The following is a 17,236-nucleotide window of genomic DNA, read 5'->3' as shown; positions in this document are numbered from 1 at the left end:
AAAAACTTTTTTTGCTATAAAAGAATTTTTTTCAAAATATTGCTTTTTTTGAACTTTCTGAAACCTGTCAACCTCACACGAAAAAATATCTTTTTTTGCAATAAATGGGAGTTCCAAATTTAGAGAGAGGACACAGATTGATTTTAAAAGAAAGAAAGAAAAGGGACACACACACACACACACACACACACACACACACCATATGCGATTTAAAAAACAAAAACAAAACAAAACAATATTAAATAAAAAAGAAAAGTTTCCTGACCCAAAGATTCTAATTATGTGGGAAACATTGGTAATGTTACCTGTGGATGAGATACTCATACAACAGAATTTAATCTTTTTTTATTTTATTTTTTTTATGTAGCATTTCTAATTTCTCTCTACGTGTCCTTGCTGTCCTCTTCTGTCCCTCAAAGCAACGGAAAGAGTCGGAGACACAGTGCCAGACAGACTGCAAGTTTGACCTTGAGGTTGTGGAATCCAAAGAGCCGGTTGCTATGGAGACCCGTTCCAGCGAATATGTGTCCAGGTACATCACCAACACGCCGCCATGCTCTCTGTAAATAGTTTTTTTTTGTCATGACTCAGGAGAACTTCACCGTACACTCACCGCTGTGCTGCGAGTTGTTATCCTCACTCACACTTGAAAGTCACACACGGGAGCCTCACTCTTTCAAGGTGTAGCTACAGATTCGGCACTGTTACCATGGTGACCACTGGTCTTCCAGCCCGCCTTGATAGGACAAGGCAGAGATGGGAGATACGAGCCAAAGTAGTGCATGATTGGATAACTCAGCTGTTTGCCATCAAATGAAAATGACCTTGGCCTCTGCAGACCCCACCCTACCCAGCAGCATCTGCCACGGGGTCGGAGTGTCACTTTACATCACTGTCAGCACATTGTCTGAAGTTTTGTTATTTTGGACGTCCCAAATATGATCAGTGGCCATAATTTATGAGCTGTCATCGACCTCCTGTCGTCTGATCGATTGAGTTTGCATGTTTACATTCCTGAGCTGAATAAAATGTCTCCGCCGCCCTGAACGCAGACTACAATCTGATTAAACTGCTTTTTTTTCCCTGTTGTCACCACTTGCACATTTTCTTCTTTTGATCCACCCCAAAATGACAAACACCCGCCCTCCCCTCTCCTCTAAATCTTGCTGCTGCAATCCATGCAAATTGCTTCTGCCGAAGATGTTTCCCTAAATAAATCTGGTGACTGTTGCAGCAGCTGAGGCAGGCATGAGTCAGGATCATCAGGCGGGAGATAGAGATCAGGAATCAGGGCCTGAATCACACGTGCCCACACATCTCCTAATAAGACAGCCTTCACTCCTCCGAGGATCCCGAGGAGGGATGCTTTGACGGGGTGGAGCGCAGTGGTTCCCAAACTATTATAGAACATGGCACCCCGAGCCAACAGACCCCCACTATTACACGATAAGATATGCACACAGATGCTTTTCATTTCTGACAGTTTTAGACATGTTATATTTGTTAATTTTGTTTTAATTGTTTTGACATTAATACTATTATTAATAATAATAATAATAATACTTAATAATAATAAAATAATAAATAATAAAAATATCAAGGTTCTTTGCATGCATTCAATAACAGCTATGGTTGATAAAAAATAAGATGAAAAAGGTGAATATTTACATTAAGACTAACATGGCCATAAAAATGGCCATGTTAGTCCTTAAACTCATCTTGCTACTGAGTTTTCGAGTTGCACAAAACAAAATTCAGTGTAGATGTCGTAGTCCCTCTACAGTTTTGCAAACTTTGTAAGTTTTTTGTATTTGCTGTTATTCAGCAGGGACCTTTAAGTGGAGTTTGTCTCAGCCTGGTTACAGCCGAGCTTTTCTCTGTCAGCACATCAGCTTGAATTCACGATACTGTTTCACTGTAAGTTTTGTTACCTGCCAGCTCAGCAGCCACAGCCAGCCTTGATGGGGATTTGGCTGGTAGTACTTCCTTCCCTGGTAATCACCTTTAACCACGTCACACGCCTCCGTGATCGCAGTGAATCATCAGATCCCAGATCTTTGAAATGGTCAGGGGTGTAGATGATTACACGTGTGTCACATGCAGCTCCTTTCTTCCAAAAACAGCTGCGTGATTCTTTTTTGCTCATTGACAACCAGAGTGTCTTCTCCCCAGGTACCTGACTGACTTTGAGCCGGTGCAGTGCCTCGGCCGAGGGGGGTTCGGCGTTGTGTTTGAAGCCCGTAACAAAGTGGACGACTGCAACTACGCCATCAAAAGAATCCGCCTGCCCAACAGGTAGCGCCTCTCGCTGGACACGACACAGACTTCCTCGCCGGAGGCTATTGGCTCTTCTTTTATCTCTTTTTTCATTAACGCTGTTAGACTGCGTTATGTAAGCAGCAACTGTCTAAACACAGAGCAGCTCAAACTGACATGTTGGCACAAATATCAGCAGTGCATTTATATTTATACTGACAAGCATGAAAATTTAGCTGCAGCAGCTCTGCATTTATTTTTATTTCAGCTATGATGTTGGCTGATGCATCACACAGTGCATAACAAATTAGTCTATTAATCATCTTTATGTCCAGTGTTTTTATGCAAACGCTTATTGAGCTCTCGGTGCATAAAGACTGGGCTCATCATTTAGTGTAATGGAACAATCCTTGATATTTTTGTTATAGTGAATCACGTCTGTGACTAACACTAACACTAAACACAAAATACACAGCAAAGTCTCATTAGAAATCAGAGAATTTGAGTCTTTAAATCCTAAACAATTTGGGACCAAACTACTAAAAAAAGTGAAATTGGCTGTCCTGAATGTGAATTATACAGAGTCCCATTGGTAATGAAAAACCTTGGAAAGTCATGGAATTTGCAAATAGCAATTTCCTGGCTTGGAATAGTTTGGGAAACTAAAAACACCCAGAAAGATTTGGAAAAGTTGTGGAATTTTGTTTCACAAACCTGTATAATAACACATGATGAGTTTAAGGACTGTCAGATATATAAAAATCCAACAATGGTTGTTTTTTTCTTTTCGGTTTCTGGCTATGAAAAAAGGTGTAACTTTGGCAGTTTTTAATTTTTGAAAAAAAAAATCCCCATTTTTTTTTCTTGCCATTTTTTTCTTTGAAAATTAAATAAAAATTGACCCAAAAGTTTTTATTGAAGAAAAAAGCAACATTAAAAACATACACACCTTTTTTATTGGTTTTAATATAATTATTTATTTAATCTTTGCAATTTTTTCAATTTTTTCTTTAAAAACTTTGGGTGATTTTTTTTTTTTAAGAAATAAAAAAATCACCAAACTTTTTTCTTTTAAAGGAAAAAATAAAGGCCCAGATTTCAACATGTCTTTGAAGGCATGTTTAAAGAAAAAAACCCAAAACAAAACATAAAACAAATACAGCCATTTAAAGTTGTTTGCCCCATCCCTAAGCCAAAATAAAAAACATTGAGAAGAAAAAACCCTCCAGTGCTTAAAAAATGATTTGACATGCCTCCCCCTTTTTGCACCACCCCCTCTTCTCTCATAAATGACAGTTCCTAAGTTATATTTACATATCCTGTTTAAATCCTGTTGTGAATTCATTAGTTGTATATAAATGTATTTTAAAAAGCCATTGTATAGTGATAAAAAAGAATTGATAAAAAGTATCAGTGAATTCAGAGAATGTATGGTCTTTTAAATTCTTTACATTTATTGGAAAGGATATGTATAAACCCTGATTGTCCCGTTAAAGCGAGTTCTGCGTCTTGCAGGGAGCTGGCCCGGGAGAAGGTGATGCGAGAGGTGAAGGCCCTGGCCAAGCTGGAGCATCCGGGGATAATCCGCTACTTCAACGCCTGGCAGGAGAGTCCCCCCGAGGGCTGGCAGGAGGAGATGGACCAGAGGTGGCTAAAAGACGCCAGGTCAGCCCGGGCTCTTTAAAAACCTGTTATCCTGCACAGCTCAGCAGGTCCAACGTGGCACTCACACTGTTGTTCAGGGAGGGCATCCACGCAAAGAAATGTAATCCTCCACGCAGGAGGAATTAGAGCTTTTCTGACATTTATTACTCCATAGACTTAACATGACTCGCTTCACTTCACAGGTTGATTAAGACACGAGTTTAAATGCCAGTGGATGAAAAACACATTCATACAAGCATGTTTGCGGTCGTTAACGGCAAGTCTTTCTGGTGTCTTTATTCCTTTGTTTTAATTTGTTTGGGTAGATTAGAGCTAAAAGAAAACCATGCAGAGACAATAATTACCATACTTTCCTCTTATTGAGCACCGGAGTTTGTGCACAGTAAATGTTGAGCTTTACTGTGTTCACAATAAATAAAATAAAACTCTAATGTTGGCCTTACACCGAAAAAACATTTGAGCAATTTCACTGTCACAGACAAATTTCCAATGTCAGAATAAAATTGTGAGAGTTTCAGTTGCGCTGCGGTCTGCTCCCCTGATCTTGCTGGTTTGGTGTAACGTGATCACGAAACTCAGTCTGAGCCTTTTCTCGTCTTGAAGTTCATCGAAAGTTTTTAGTCTTGACACATACAAATAGTGAAGTTCAACGTGAACATTAACATTTTCAACATCTGTGCGTTCTCTCCAGCACCAAACAACAAACTGATTAGACAGAAAGCATGGAGGAGACTTTGGGGAGGTGTGAGAACGTGAACATGTCTCTGTTCTTCTTGTTCTTTGGAAAAGGAGAATAAACTGGTGGAGTTGTGGAGTGAACAAGAGTCTGTGTTTAACTCAGCGTGTATCTGATCCACCAAACAGCACTAACTTTAGTGAGAAATCTTAATTTTTTACAGAGGTTCTCCTCTAGTTCCCACCATCTCTCTTCTCCATTTAAGTAGCACAAACGCAGGCAGGTAGAAAGTTGAGGTGACAAAATCAAAAATCTAAAGTTTGCACTCAAATATAGCTTTTCTTTTTGGATAATATTGATGCTGAATTGACAAGAATACTGTCGAGATATGACACCTTTTTTCTTTTGTTTCTAGAATTGTGTGTTTTTGCAGACATGTAGGGAATTGTTGATATGACATATTTCTTAAATGGGGTTTGGTGGAGCAGGATGCGAAATAATCGCAAAAGGAATCTAGTTGTTGTTTTGCAAAATAGTGACCCTGCAAAATCTTTAATTAGGCTGTGGAAAAGACAAGTTGCACCCTGAAAAGATGATGTTTTGTTTCTTTTATTTAGGAGATTTATAATAATAATAATAATAATAACGACAACAAATACAAAGAACAGAGTAAAAATACAAAATATAGAGGATACGACGACAGTTCAGATTTGGGGAGGCAGTGTGAGAATATTGTAGGCTTATATTTTCTGCATGTGTAAATTATTTTCCGATAACTTTTATTGCATTTTATTTTATTGTACTCGTTTCATTGTGTGAAGCATGGCAGCAGCAACTTTATTTTTTTTTTCTTTCAGTACCACTGACTGGCCAATGAGCTTCCTCGACCACATGGAGGCACTGTCAGTCAAAGTCCCAGTGTCCTCCTCGGTGTCACCTGCCTCTGGACCCGGAGGAGACGCCCTGGAAGCGTCCGTTGATGCTCAGGCTCTGCTCTCCAGCAGCGCCGGCGGTGCTGTCAGTTTCAGCGTTGATGACGGAGACCTGTCCTTCCACCCGCTGCTGGGCCACGACAGCCTGATGTCTGAGCGGGACAGCCAGGCCGACCCCGACGCCTCAGACACCCCCCACTCCTTCGAGCTCTGCCCTCCGCGCGGCCCCAGCGACTGCACCTCCTCTTCCTTTGACATCGTGTTCGAGGACTCGGGCTGCGACCGAGATGCCGACGCAGAGACGGACTCGGCTTCTGGTGCAGTCAGCCCGAGCACGACCACAGAGAAGAACAGCTCGTCTTCCTCGCACACCAGACGACAGGAATCCGTCCCGCCGTCCTCTTCCTCTCCCCCTCGGCCAACGTCACTCACCCTGGCTCTCCCCACGACGCCTCCAACACAGAGAGTCCAGCCGTCCCCCAAAGTGAGTCCATCATTCTCTTAACTTCAATTAACAGGTGTCCTGATCTTATTTTGGGGTGGTGACTGGACTTACTGTTAACTCACAGGCTTGTTTTTACAAAAGTTGCAGATTTTTGTCTTCTCTAGCTATTTTTATTCAGTTTAAAAATACATTTTGATACCTGCTGATGTAGATAATTTTTTGTAATTTAGCAATTAGAATATGTATTCTTAAACCAAGATCTCATATTTTTGATATCAGCCTTTTTGGCTCACAATAGCACCTCTATCAGTTGGGGGGAAAAAGGCTACAGTACTTGAATTAAAAAAACAAATAGCTGCAGATATTTATATAAAATAAAGATAGAACTATTTATAGTTTTGTACATGAAACTTGTATTTTTTCCTTTATTTATTCCAAACACAAATAAAAGCAAACAAACCTGACAGCAAGTGCAATGAACAAAAACAAAATCTTATACATGTCTCAGTTACAAATACTAAAGCCACCTAAACTTAAATACCACATGTTCTAACAAAAAAGGAAGAAGCACACACTTATTTAGTCCTGCCCCTCTGAAATGTTGCTTTCCAGTGCTCAGACCTCGTTGTCCTGTCTCCAGGTGTACCTGTACATCCAGATGCAGCTCTGTCGGAAAGAGAACCTGAAGGACTGGATGGCTCAGCGCTGCCTCCCCGAGCAGAGGGAGCACAACCAGTGTCTGGATATCTTCCTCCAGATCGCAGAGGCCGTCGACTTCCTGCACAGCAAGGGGCTCATGCACAGAGACCTCAAGGTGAACACACACACCACAGAACACACTGTGGACTATACAGACAAAAGTGTTTGTGTTTAAGTGGGAAGATATGGTTATGCATCCAGTTTATGTGACATTAAAAAAAAAAACATTGAAACAATCCTGATGCAGTCAGAAATGGGTAACTGGGATCACTGATTAAGCTGCTTGTATATAAGATTTCCTTCTTATTTCCTTGAACGGAAAATTAACAATACAATAATAAAATACCCGGTTCCATATCTACGGTATCTCACACTGTGACTGCAAAGTGAAAACATCATTTCTCAACAACTGAATTCCTGTAGATTCAATATTTGTGCCCAAAATAAACTTTTTTTGGCCTCAGCTATTGTCCCTTCTTAATGTGCAGCAAGTGAAATTAAAACCTAATGCCAAATAATAAAAAAAAACAAGAGATTATTTCTTTTAAATCTCCTCTTGGCAAAATGCAAAGCTGTCTGGTTGTGGTTGGCTTATTGTATATTATGTGATTTACTGTCGTTGTGTATATGAAGTGGAATATTAGCTGATAATGTCAGCTGGGTCATGCATCAGTTGTGCTAAGGGGTTCAAATCAGAAGTTTCATCACGATACAATATAGACGATAGTATGTTATGATACATTGTCATGATACAGTTTTAATTTGATGTAATTCAGGGGCATTTGATCAACATGAGACGATATCAGTAAATATGCTCATTGTCTTATTATTGGCCACTTACCATTGATTGTCTGGTGCTGAGCCTCCAGCCTTTTTTTTTGTTTAAGAAAGGAATTTCAAAATAAAAGTGTACCTTTGCACTTTGCGTAAATAATAAGCTTTCTGCCCTCGTGAGTTTTAAGTTTGATACGTGTCACATAACCTGTCACTCTGCGTCCTCTGCAGCCCTCCAACATCTTCTTCACCATGGATGACGTGGTGAAGGTGGGAGACTTCGGCCTGGTGACGGCCATGGACCAGGAGGAGGACGAGGACGAGCCGAGCGCCCTGACGCCCGCTCCGCTCCTGACCCGGCACACGGGCCAGGTCGGCACCAAGCTCTACATGAGCCCGGAGCAGGTGAGATCTACATCACAGCAAAAGTTGCCTCTATATTTATTTTTTTATGAGTGTCGTTGACTGCAGTCCTGTTTTCTGTGTTGAAATTGTTATTTTATTGATTGTATTTTATATTTTATTGTATTTTGTATTTCTTTTATCCTGTGTAATGCACTTTTTGAGTCCTCTCTGTGAGAAGTGCTATATAAATACAATTTAATAACTTATTTCACTAAAATAATTCGTTTGATTTTCACCAGAACAATAAACAAACGCTGCAGCTACGTCACAAAGTAACTACGATAATAAATGATTTTTAATGGGTCTATAACTTTGATATCACAAGATCTTTTCTTTCCTTTTTGTCCCGGCAGCTTTCTGGAAACTCGTACTCTCACAAAGTGGACATTTACTCTCTGGGTCTGATCCTGTTTGAGCTGCTGTATCCTTTCAGGACGCAGATGGAGAGAGTGCGGGTGAGTCAGCAAGAACATAACTGTGTCTTAGTTTTACTCCATTTTCTCCCTCCTCGTATTCAATTCCCAAAAGGGTTGTCGTACGGCAATAAATTACCCTTTAACTTCGCTTTTATAGCTGCTAAACACATAATTTTTAATATCACTTTAGACTCTATTTGTATTTCCCCGTGTAACACAATTTACAAATTGGTGTGTGAAGCATTAAAAAAAAAAAAAAGACAAGGCTATGTAAGCAAAGCAAAAAAAACATCAAAGGGAAGTTGGGCGTGAATAAAGATTCATTAAACAAATTATTATACAAGAGTGTTTTTTCATAATTAATTTGTTTTGTAAACAATATTTACCCAAACTGAGCTGTTAAACAATGAGAAGCAATTAAAATGTTCAGATCATTTCCTAAACCGTCAGATCACAGTCAAAATAAAGCCAGATGAAATGATCCCAGTTTTGGCTTCAGTAAAAACAAACTCGCTGCTGTTATTTGTTGAAGCTGCAGAAGAGAGAGACTTCCTAATGAGGCGGTCTATCTTTCTGTCTGCGCTTTTATTCAGTTAATTATTCTGTTTTGTGTGAAAACTCTGTTGGGGAAACTGTAACACGTAATCACTATAGTCATTTGAATGATCATTGTTGTCGGTTTAAATGGTCGATTGTCTCCGTCCTCGTGTGTGCGATCGAGCGGAGCGTCTTTGTCTCTGAGACAAAAGGGTCTGATTAGACACTCACAGGTGTTTACATCTTTTCTTCCAGACCCTGACAGAGGTGAGGGCGCTGCGCTTCCCCGAGGTTTTCTCCAAAAACAACGTTCAGGAGGTAAGTGGTCGTCTGCTGCCATCTAGTGTCCAAAACAACAAACTACATCTGAACTTACAAATAAAAACTTTTATTCTGAAAATAATCAAAGTGGGACTCATGCAGAGCTTTTTATTCCCATCATGCCGTCACAGATTTAACGACCCGTCCACACCAACAGTAGACACGTGCTGACTCAGATTTGCTCCCAAATCAACAGAATAAATAAATACATAGAAATTATTAATATGAATATGTTTTGCTAATCTCGGCATATTACGCACTAAAAGGTAAATAGAAGCATTGCTATCTGAGACCTGTATCAATAACCAATATCAATAAATGTTAAATTGTATATGTACGTTTTTTTTTGTACATAAATTAAATTGTCATTCATTAAAAGAAAAAGACAAAAACAATGATGAAAAAAAACTCAAGACTAAGCAGAATACAAATTGATAGAAAAATGTACAAATGACAAAAAAGAAAAAAATTAAAATTAGACAAATTAAATTCCTTTAAATAGTAATTAAAGGAATAATAATAATATTTATATTTTAAATAACCAGCAATGAAGTGAGAACAATGTTTACCAATTCTGTGTAATGCTATGGTTTATGTTATTTAACAGTTTATTTTTGTACACATCAAAACATTTTATATATTTTTTATTAATTATTAATTAACACCCACCAAATAATTTGTCAACCTTTATGAAATAACTCATTTAAAAAAAATCCAACCTTACATATATAGATGGACCAGATATATCACAACCTGGGAATCTGAATCGATGAATCACATAAATAATGTGTAATCCATCTAAAAACATTATTTTTGTGGCCGTTTTGAAATTGCAGTTTATGCTCATAACACACTGTGGTTGCTTTGTAAATGTTTTATAAAGCATATATTAACATTATTTGAATTGCTATTATAAAGTTAAATAATTAGTTATTAAAATACATCATTACATTGTTTTGTTGTTACCATTAATTAATGATTACTATTTTTAAATTTGTGTCCATTAGAATCAAATCATCCATATTTTCACATGTTAAATATGCTCCGTGTGACCACACCGGGCACCAGCGTACTGTTTGGTGGGGGGTTGGATACATTACCCCGTTTACCTGTTTACTTTGTAATGAGATTAACATAATCCCACAGCATAATCTGTGATTCTCCAACACTGGAAATCCCCTCGCCCTGTCATCCCAGTATCCCACTTCAGCTGTCTGCTGTCCTATTTTAGGATGTCCTGCACAGTGTGTGTGTGTGTGTGTGTGTGTGTGTGTGTGTGTGTGTGTGTGTGTGTGAGTGAGTTTCAATGTGTGTAATTTTTGGGTTTAACGCTTTAATATCACACACACTCGTATCACTCTGCCCACATGCTTTTCAAAAATAAGCTTTAAAAAATATATTACGTTAATATTATTTTCTACTTTCATTGAGTTTATTTTTTTAGTAAACACAATCACAAATATTAAATATTCATTAATTTGAAGAATTTTTAACCCTTCAAATGCCGGATTTTTGTCATGATGCCACTATGTGTTTAAAATGAGGAAAAAAACACACAAAGAAATGTATTATTTTTATTATGCTACATGTTAAGTAGATTATTATTATTATTATTATTATTATTATTATTATTATTATTATTATTATTATTATTATTATTATCTAATATCTAATATGACGGCCAGGAATATGTAAATAATTAGAAGCAACATTGATTTTTTATGCATTATTATTTTTTGTGCAGTGTCAAATACTCACACTCATACTGCTCTGCACACAAAATGCACTTTTCAAAATTAGTCTATAGAAAAATATTATACATTAATATGATTTTCTACTTTCATTGAGTTTACATTTTAACTAACATCAGTGCAGTTTTAGACTTATTTTAGGAGCTGAGCTGGAAATTCACAGATCAAACAAAGATACACAATCTGGATGAAATGTATGCCATATGCATGAACACAGACAAAAATATTTGTGAAAAAATGAAGAATTAAAGGGAGTAAAATGCAGACGCTGAGGGTTAAGTTATAATATTTTCTGGTTCTGCAGGGTTAGCTGTAGCATGACTGTAGCATGACTGTAGCGTGATGTACGCGTGACGCTGTCCTGACAGACGTCGCTGTGCTGTGTGTTCTCTCTGTGTAGCTGTCTATGGTGCACAGCATGCTGTCGTGGAGCCCCGCCGAGCGTCCCGAGGCGGTTGAAATCACGGGGACTCCCCTCTTCCAGGAGCTGGAGCTGCCTTGCCGCCTGGCCGTGAGGCAGCGCTCCCGCACCTACAGCGCGTCATCCATGGGCCGCCCTTCACGCCAGACATCGTCTACCTGAAAGTCCCACGACGCAATATGTAAACCCCACAATCCCCCGCTGTTTCCCTCTCCAAGAGAAACACCTCAGCCCCCGCCTGCCGTCACTCACTGCCTCAGACTGTAAACGCCACAAATGTGCAGGAATTTATCTCTGCGGCTTCAGAGCAGCGCGACAAAGTCCTGCACAGTTCGGCGAGAACACACGCCGTTACGCCAATATGCTGTCCCAATTTTAATCACACTTACAAGTGACAGAATCTTTTAAAAGCAGCAGCCGCTCTGTGGTGTTCACGGCCCGACTTGGCTGAAATTGTACAAGCAAATAATTCTTCGTGGTTGTTTGAAACGACTCCCAGTACCAGATGGGCGGCGTGTGCCGCGGCCAGTCAGCTCAGAGTGGGCGGAGCCAATTTCCACAAACACTCACTGATTTTGAAACGTTTACCTGAGATTAACAAGTGGCATTCTCCTCACTCCGACATGGCACACTCCATCATCTGGCACTCGGTAATAAAAGAGCGCCCGCGGGATGATGTTTTCCCGTCGCCCTGCCTCCCTCGTCAAAAAGCCTTTGGGATTTTTCCATTAGATTCAGGATCATTGCAGAAAATAAGCTCTGTGGTAAACGAGCACGTTTTGTTCGGCAAGATAATCACAAACGAAGTCCACCTTTTAGATTTTTGAAGCCTAAATGCACTCGTCAGAAGTAAAAAGCTGAAGTCAGGCTGTAAACGTACTACACTACGATCAGGTGGCCACTGCAACATTGCCGAAAAGCCCTAAATGAGTAAATAAATAAAATAAAATATCAGCAGCTTGTTGTAGAACAAAACTTGGAAGTTGCATAAACATGTTTTTTTTTTGTATTATATTTTATTACTAAAGCCTTTAAATAGATTTTTTTTTTTTGTATAATAATACAAAAACAGTACAGATGACAACATGATGGCATAAATATAATCTCAGAGCCAAAAAAAAGTAAGAAAAAATTAGACCAATACAGAAGAAAACAAATAAAATGGAGAAATAAAAATGAATAGGATAACTTTAGTAATTCATATAATTAAGTTTATATTACTAGTGAGTTAACCCTTTGATACCCGAACAAATTGGCTTGATTTCTTTCAAAAACACGGGAAAAGGGCAGTGAAAGGAAAGAAGAAATGACCCCAAAATTAGCAAGAAATCAGTAAAAAGTGTAAAAAATTACTTTAACATTGCTTTTTCAAAACAAACAAGATCACACACAAAAAGAAAGTAAAAAAACAGCAAAAAATGAAATGATCTTTGCAAAAAAATTTAAAAATATAAAAAAAAATTTAAATATGTAATTCTGATAATTGTAAATATAGTTTTTTAGCTTTTTGAAAATATCTTGCACTTGTGGATCATTTCTCGTTGTTTTTTTTCTCCGTGTTTTGGAAAGAGATCGCACACACATGCTCAGGGTTCAAAGGCTTCAAAAAGTGATGTCGCCTCAGGTTTTTAAGGGTTAAACATGAGTTAGTGTTAACCACAGACCTTATTTCTGGCATTTAACCAAAAACACACACAACAAAACCCCACCGAGTTTAAGACGAGGGAACCAGGAAGGCTAAAATGTGAACTCATTCCTGCGTTTTTGGACTCTGGGGCGCTCGACGACGAACGTACTGAGAGATATTTTTCTTTAATTTTGACGCCGGTCTGGTCACAACACGCTGCTCGCTCCCAACATTCAGCCAGTGTTCACTCACCCTCGCTACACCTCAGGTATCAAAACCAAGAGGACACTCCAAAGGGGCCTTTGATGCTTGATCATCCAATCTACTGGTGACCAGTACCGATCACCAGTACGAGCACTAACTGGTGTTCTGACACCCAATATGCCTGATGTGGGAGACCAAAAAAGACCATCTTTTGTTCCTGTGTTTTTTTTAGGAGAGAAGGTGAAAGAGAAGAGTTTATGAATCAGATGATTTGCCTTTAGAAAGGGGCCGCGGCCCCCCTCTGAATGAATGCGCCTCTGTCTTTTTTGCATGTCCCTGATCGGAAAGTGACGGGGTGAGTGTGTCTTAGAGCCAGTACTTGGAAGCAGTTTTTTTTTGTTGCTGTGTGTAAATTTACACAATGAGGTGCTCAATCATTTCTCCAGCACCTCCTCCTTTGCTCTGTGTACATAATTGAAGGTTAAAATCTTGTTTATATCTTTTTTTTCTTAATTCTGAATCGATCCTGTACATATTTGTAAGGCGCCGGTGCTTGTAAATGGCTTTTTTTTCACCTGTAAGATAGTGTGATATACTGCGAGAGAGGGAGCAAAGAGGAGACGATCTCTGCCGTTAACGGATAGCTGAATGTGACAGTGTGACCTCCAGAGACAGACGATGGTGAGTCACCTCCTCTATAGCTGTTTGAAATTATTCTCAGTGTTTTTTTTGTTTTCACATGTGCGGGAGAGCCATGTTGGGACGGGTTTGATGTGCTTTGAGCACCGGAGCAGAACTACAGGACCAGAGTGCCATTTGAAAGTCAGTTAAGTGTACTTTTTCTGTAACTCACCTCGCGCTTTTTTTTTTTCTCGTGCTACCGTGCTCCGACCCCGTCCGGCTGGCGTTCCCCGGTGAACAAATACTGAGGTCCTCCGGTGACGAGGAAAAATAGCATTTAAGTCGAAATGATACCGTTTTATCCCCCTTTACATCTGCTGGGGGACATGGACCTGTTGGTCATGTGACCCACACGAGCATTATTTTATGTAGATAATAAGAAGTGCTGGGAGAGTCACATGACCTAACTTCACACACAAACTGCTAATTGTAATGTGCTTTCAATGATTGTACTTTTCTAAGGATCTTCTCTTTTTTTTTTATTTGAATAAGCGCAGTTTTTTGATTCTTCTGCAGGGTTTTTTGATTACTGTAAAGTCTCGACTGTGTCTCATACAGGAAGTCAAACTGATGTTCGTTTGTCCGTCCGTCCGCTCAGCCCACCGGAGATGAGTCATTCTCAGTGTGAAGTGAGTTTAAAACAGACTGTACTCCCACCACGAGAAGGGTGGAAACTGCAAGTTTCATAATGTTAAAGGGGGTAAATGTGAAAAGTCACGCTGCAAATTCAGGCGAAAGGTTGTGAACGACAGCGTGTGGCTTCTGGTACTCGAGTGTTGACAGTCTAACACCTTTTGTAGAGTTCATGTTTGATATTTCAATAATGGATTCAGGATCATTTAAGACCGTCCTGATGATGTGAGCTCCACGTTCGGTCTGGATTTACTGCCGCCCCGAACAAACTCCTTCAACCAATCCTGACGTTAACGCTCGCTTCTACTACACAAATACATTTTTACGTCAGACAGTAACAATAGATCTGAAAATGTAATTAATATTTACCATTTATATGTGACGTGTGCTTCAACAGCAATCTCCAGCGCGTTTAGTATGTAAGGAATGACAGATTATTAGATTGAGGGATTTTTATTATTAATAGGGACCGTTTGTTATTTTGGGGGGGGGGGGCAAAAAAAAGGGGAGTCATGTCAAATGTTTTTTAGCACTGGAGAGAATGTATGTTTTTGATTGTTTGTTTATTTGTTTCCTTAAAAATTTTTTAGTAAATTATTTTTGATTTTTTTTTCTAAATTCTTGACAATTGTCTTTTTTCTCTTAAATTTTTTTGTGCCTTTTTTTTTTTTTTTCAACTTTTTATAAAAGAAAACCTGCCTTTCAAACCCTGGGGGCCCGCCAAAAATAAAAAATCACTAAAATGACACTATTCATTACATCCAGAAACTGTAAAAACAGAAATAATTGCTGGATTTTCAGATATCTGACCATTCTTGAGCGCATCATGTGGAGAGAACACATGCATTTTCCCAGAGTCACTCAGGGAGACCATCAGGAAAAAAAAATATTTTGTGGCTTTGGGGAATGTCAAAAGACAAAACCTCAGCCACCCCCGTCTCCTCTGATGAATAAAAGTGGCGGCAGCGAGTCCAGATTTATACAGAGATAAAAAAAAAGGATGTTGAGTTCACGTCATCAGGATGGTTTTTAGCACAAAATTAGCTGCATTTCGGAACTTTTGGTCATCCTTTTTATTGAATTTCCTGTAGAGAGTTGTGACGTTTAGGGGAATTTCAGCAAAAAAAATAAGGAAACTAATCACCTACAGTAGAAAATAGCTCGTCAGTTTCATACCTTTGAAGACTAAAAACAGAATTATTGTTATTAAAGGTTCTCGTGATTCTCTTTTTTTCACTCAAACCAAGAAAATGTGATAATACTGTAGGTTTCTCCTGCTTCGTTGAATTGTGTTTCTCCTCCTTTCGCTCCTGCTGTAGCTCCTCCTGAGGACAGTTCAGTTTAAAAGAAATCAGACCCACCTTGTCCGATGCCTCTGTTTGCATCTGTAGTTTTTCGTGCACACACACACCATTCTCTGTCCATGTTGAATTGTAAATATGTTTATTTGCTTTATTTATGTTCCGATGCCGTGATCAATCCTTTTTTTGGGTTGGTGTTATTATGAATGCGCTTCACGCGATGGAGCGCGTTGGAATACGATGACTTCTTACAAGTCTAAATTTAATAAACTGTTCTATACCGTTTGTACAGTTTGGTGTCCTTGGTGTGCAGTCATTCAGATACTTATCACCTGTGAGTTGGTGTGAGCTGCAGAGTGTTGAAGGTATCGGCCGCAGAGACGTCTGCTTTCTCTCCACTATTATTGAACTAGATGGCCCCTCGGCTTGTGATGCTCAAAGCACCAAAAAAAAAAAAAAAAACATCTGAAAAACTCAACAGCAATTTCTCTTTCCAGAAATCACGACCTGCTTACTCAAGATAATCCATAGATTTTTTTGTGGGCAGTTTCACACCAAACACACACATATATATATATACACACACGTATGCAAAACATTCGGTCAAAGGTAAAGCACAGGTAAAAATAAAAGAAATAAATGAATTAAGATTCAAGTAAAAATGCACAACACAAATGATAAAAATGATACAGATAAATAAACATGAGAAAATAAAAGTTCAAAGTCATTTTATTTTTATTTTGACAGACATAACACATACAAAACATCAGGGAGAAAGTACAGTGCAAAAAAAATTACAGATATATATATATATATATATATATATATAACAGATTCAAGAAAAAATGCAGTAAGCAAATTATAAAAATGATACAGATGTGAAAATGATACAATTTTAAAAAAGTTGTATCATTTTAACAAGTTAAAAAGTTTTAAACATCAGGTAAAAACAGCGCAGTTTAAAAAAAACAAACTACATCCATACATACATATATATATATATATATATATATATATATATATATATATATGTATGTATGTATGTATGTATATGTATGTATGTATGTATGTATGTATGTATTTTATATATATATGTATATGTATATATGACTCAAGTACAAATGCAGTATACAAATGATAAAAATGATAAAATTAAATGCCCGTCCCATTCTGCACCACCGCCTCCCCTCTCATAAATAACAAACAGTCCCTTAAAGAAGTTTTTTTTTTCAGTGGACAAGCCGAACATGTACAAAGCATCGGGTAAAAGGTAAAAAAATAAATAAATAAATAAAAATATTAATTTTAAAAAATGAAATAAAATGTATCTGAAAGATTCGAGTAAAACTGCACGACACAAATGATAAAAATGATACAGAAAAATAAACAGACGAGAGAATAAATAGAAAGTTTAAAGTCCTGCGCGCGTGCCTCCCCCCCGGTTGCGCATTTCCGTTCTCATCACGTCACTTCTGGATGTCAATATGCGGCT

At 38.4% G+C, this 17,236-nt stretch overlaps 1 protein-coding gene across 1 annotated transcript in view; it reads left to right on the top strand.

Moving 5' to 3' along the window:
- eif2ak3 (eukaryotic translation initiation factor 2-alpha kinase 3) overlaps positions 1–12,296 on the top strand; it is a 43,500-nt gene extending 31,204 nt beyond the window's left edge. Inside the window, 9 exon segments of the mRNA XM_042501278.1 lie at positions 420–532; positions 2,173–2,295; positions 3,772–3,921; positions 5,455–6,013; positions 6,615–6,788; positions 7,679–7,852; positions 8,206–8,307; positions 9,061–9,123; positions 11,278–12,296. Coding sequence (XP_042357212.1) covers positions 420–532; positions 2,173–2,295; positions 3,772–3,921; positions 5,455–6,013; positions 6,615–6,788; positions 7,679–7,852; positions 8,206–8,307; positions 9,061–9,123; positions 11,278–11,460 — 1,641 coding nt within the window. The 3' untranslated portion in view covers positions 11,461–12,296.
- The last annotated feature ends 4,940 nt before the right edge of the window (positions 12,297–17,236 follow it).

This window comes from Plectropomus leopardus, chromosome 14 (genome assembly GCF_008729295.1).
Source record: "Plectropomus leopardus isolate mb chromosome 14, YSFRI_Pleo_2.0, whole genome shotgun sequence".
Taxonomy (NCBI): domain Eukaryota; kingdom Metazoa; phylum Chordata; class Actinopteri; order Perciformes; family Serranidae; genus Plectropomus; species Plectropomus leopardus.
This window is presented reverse-complemented; position numbering and strand designations above follow the sequence as displayed.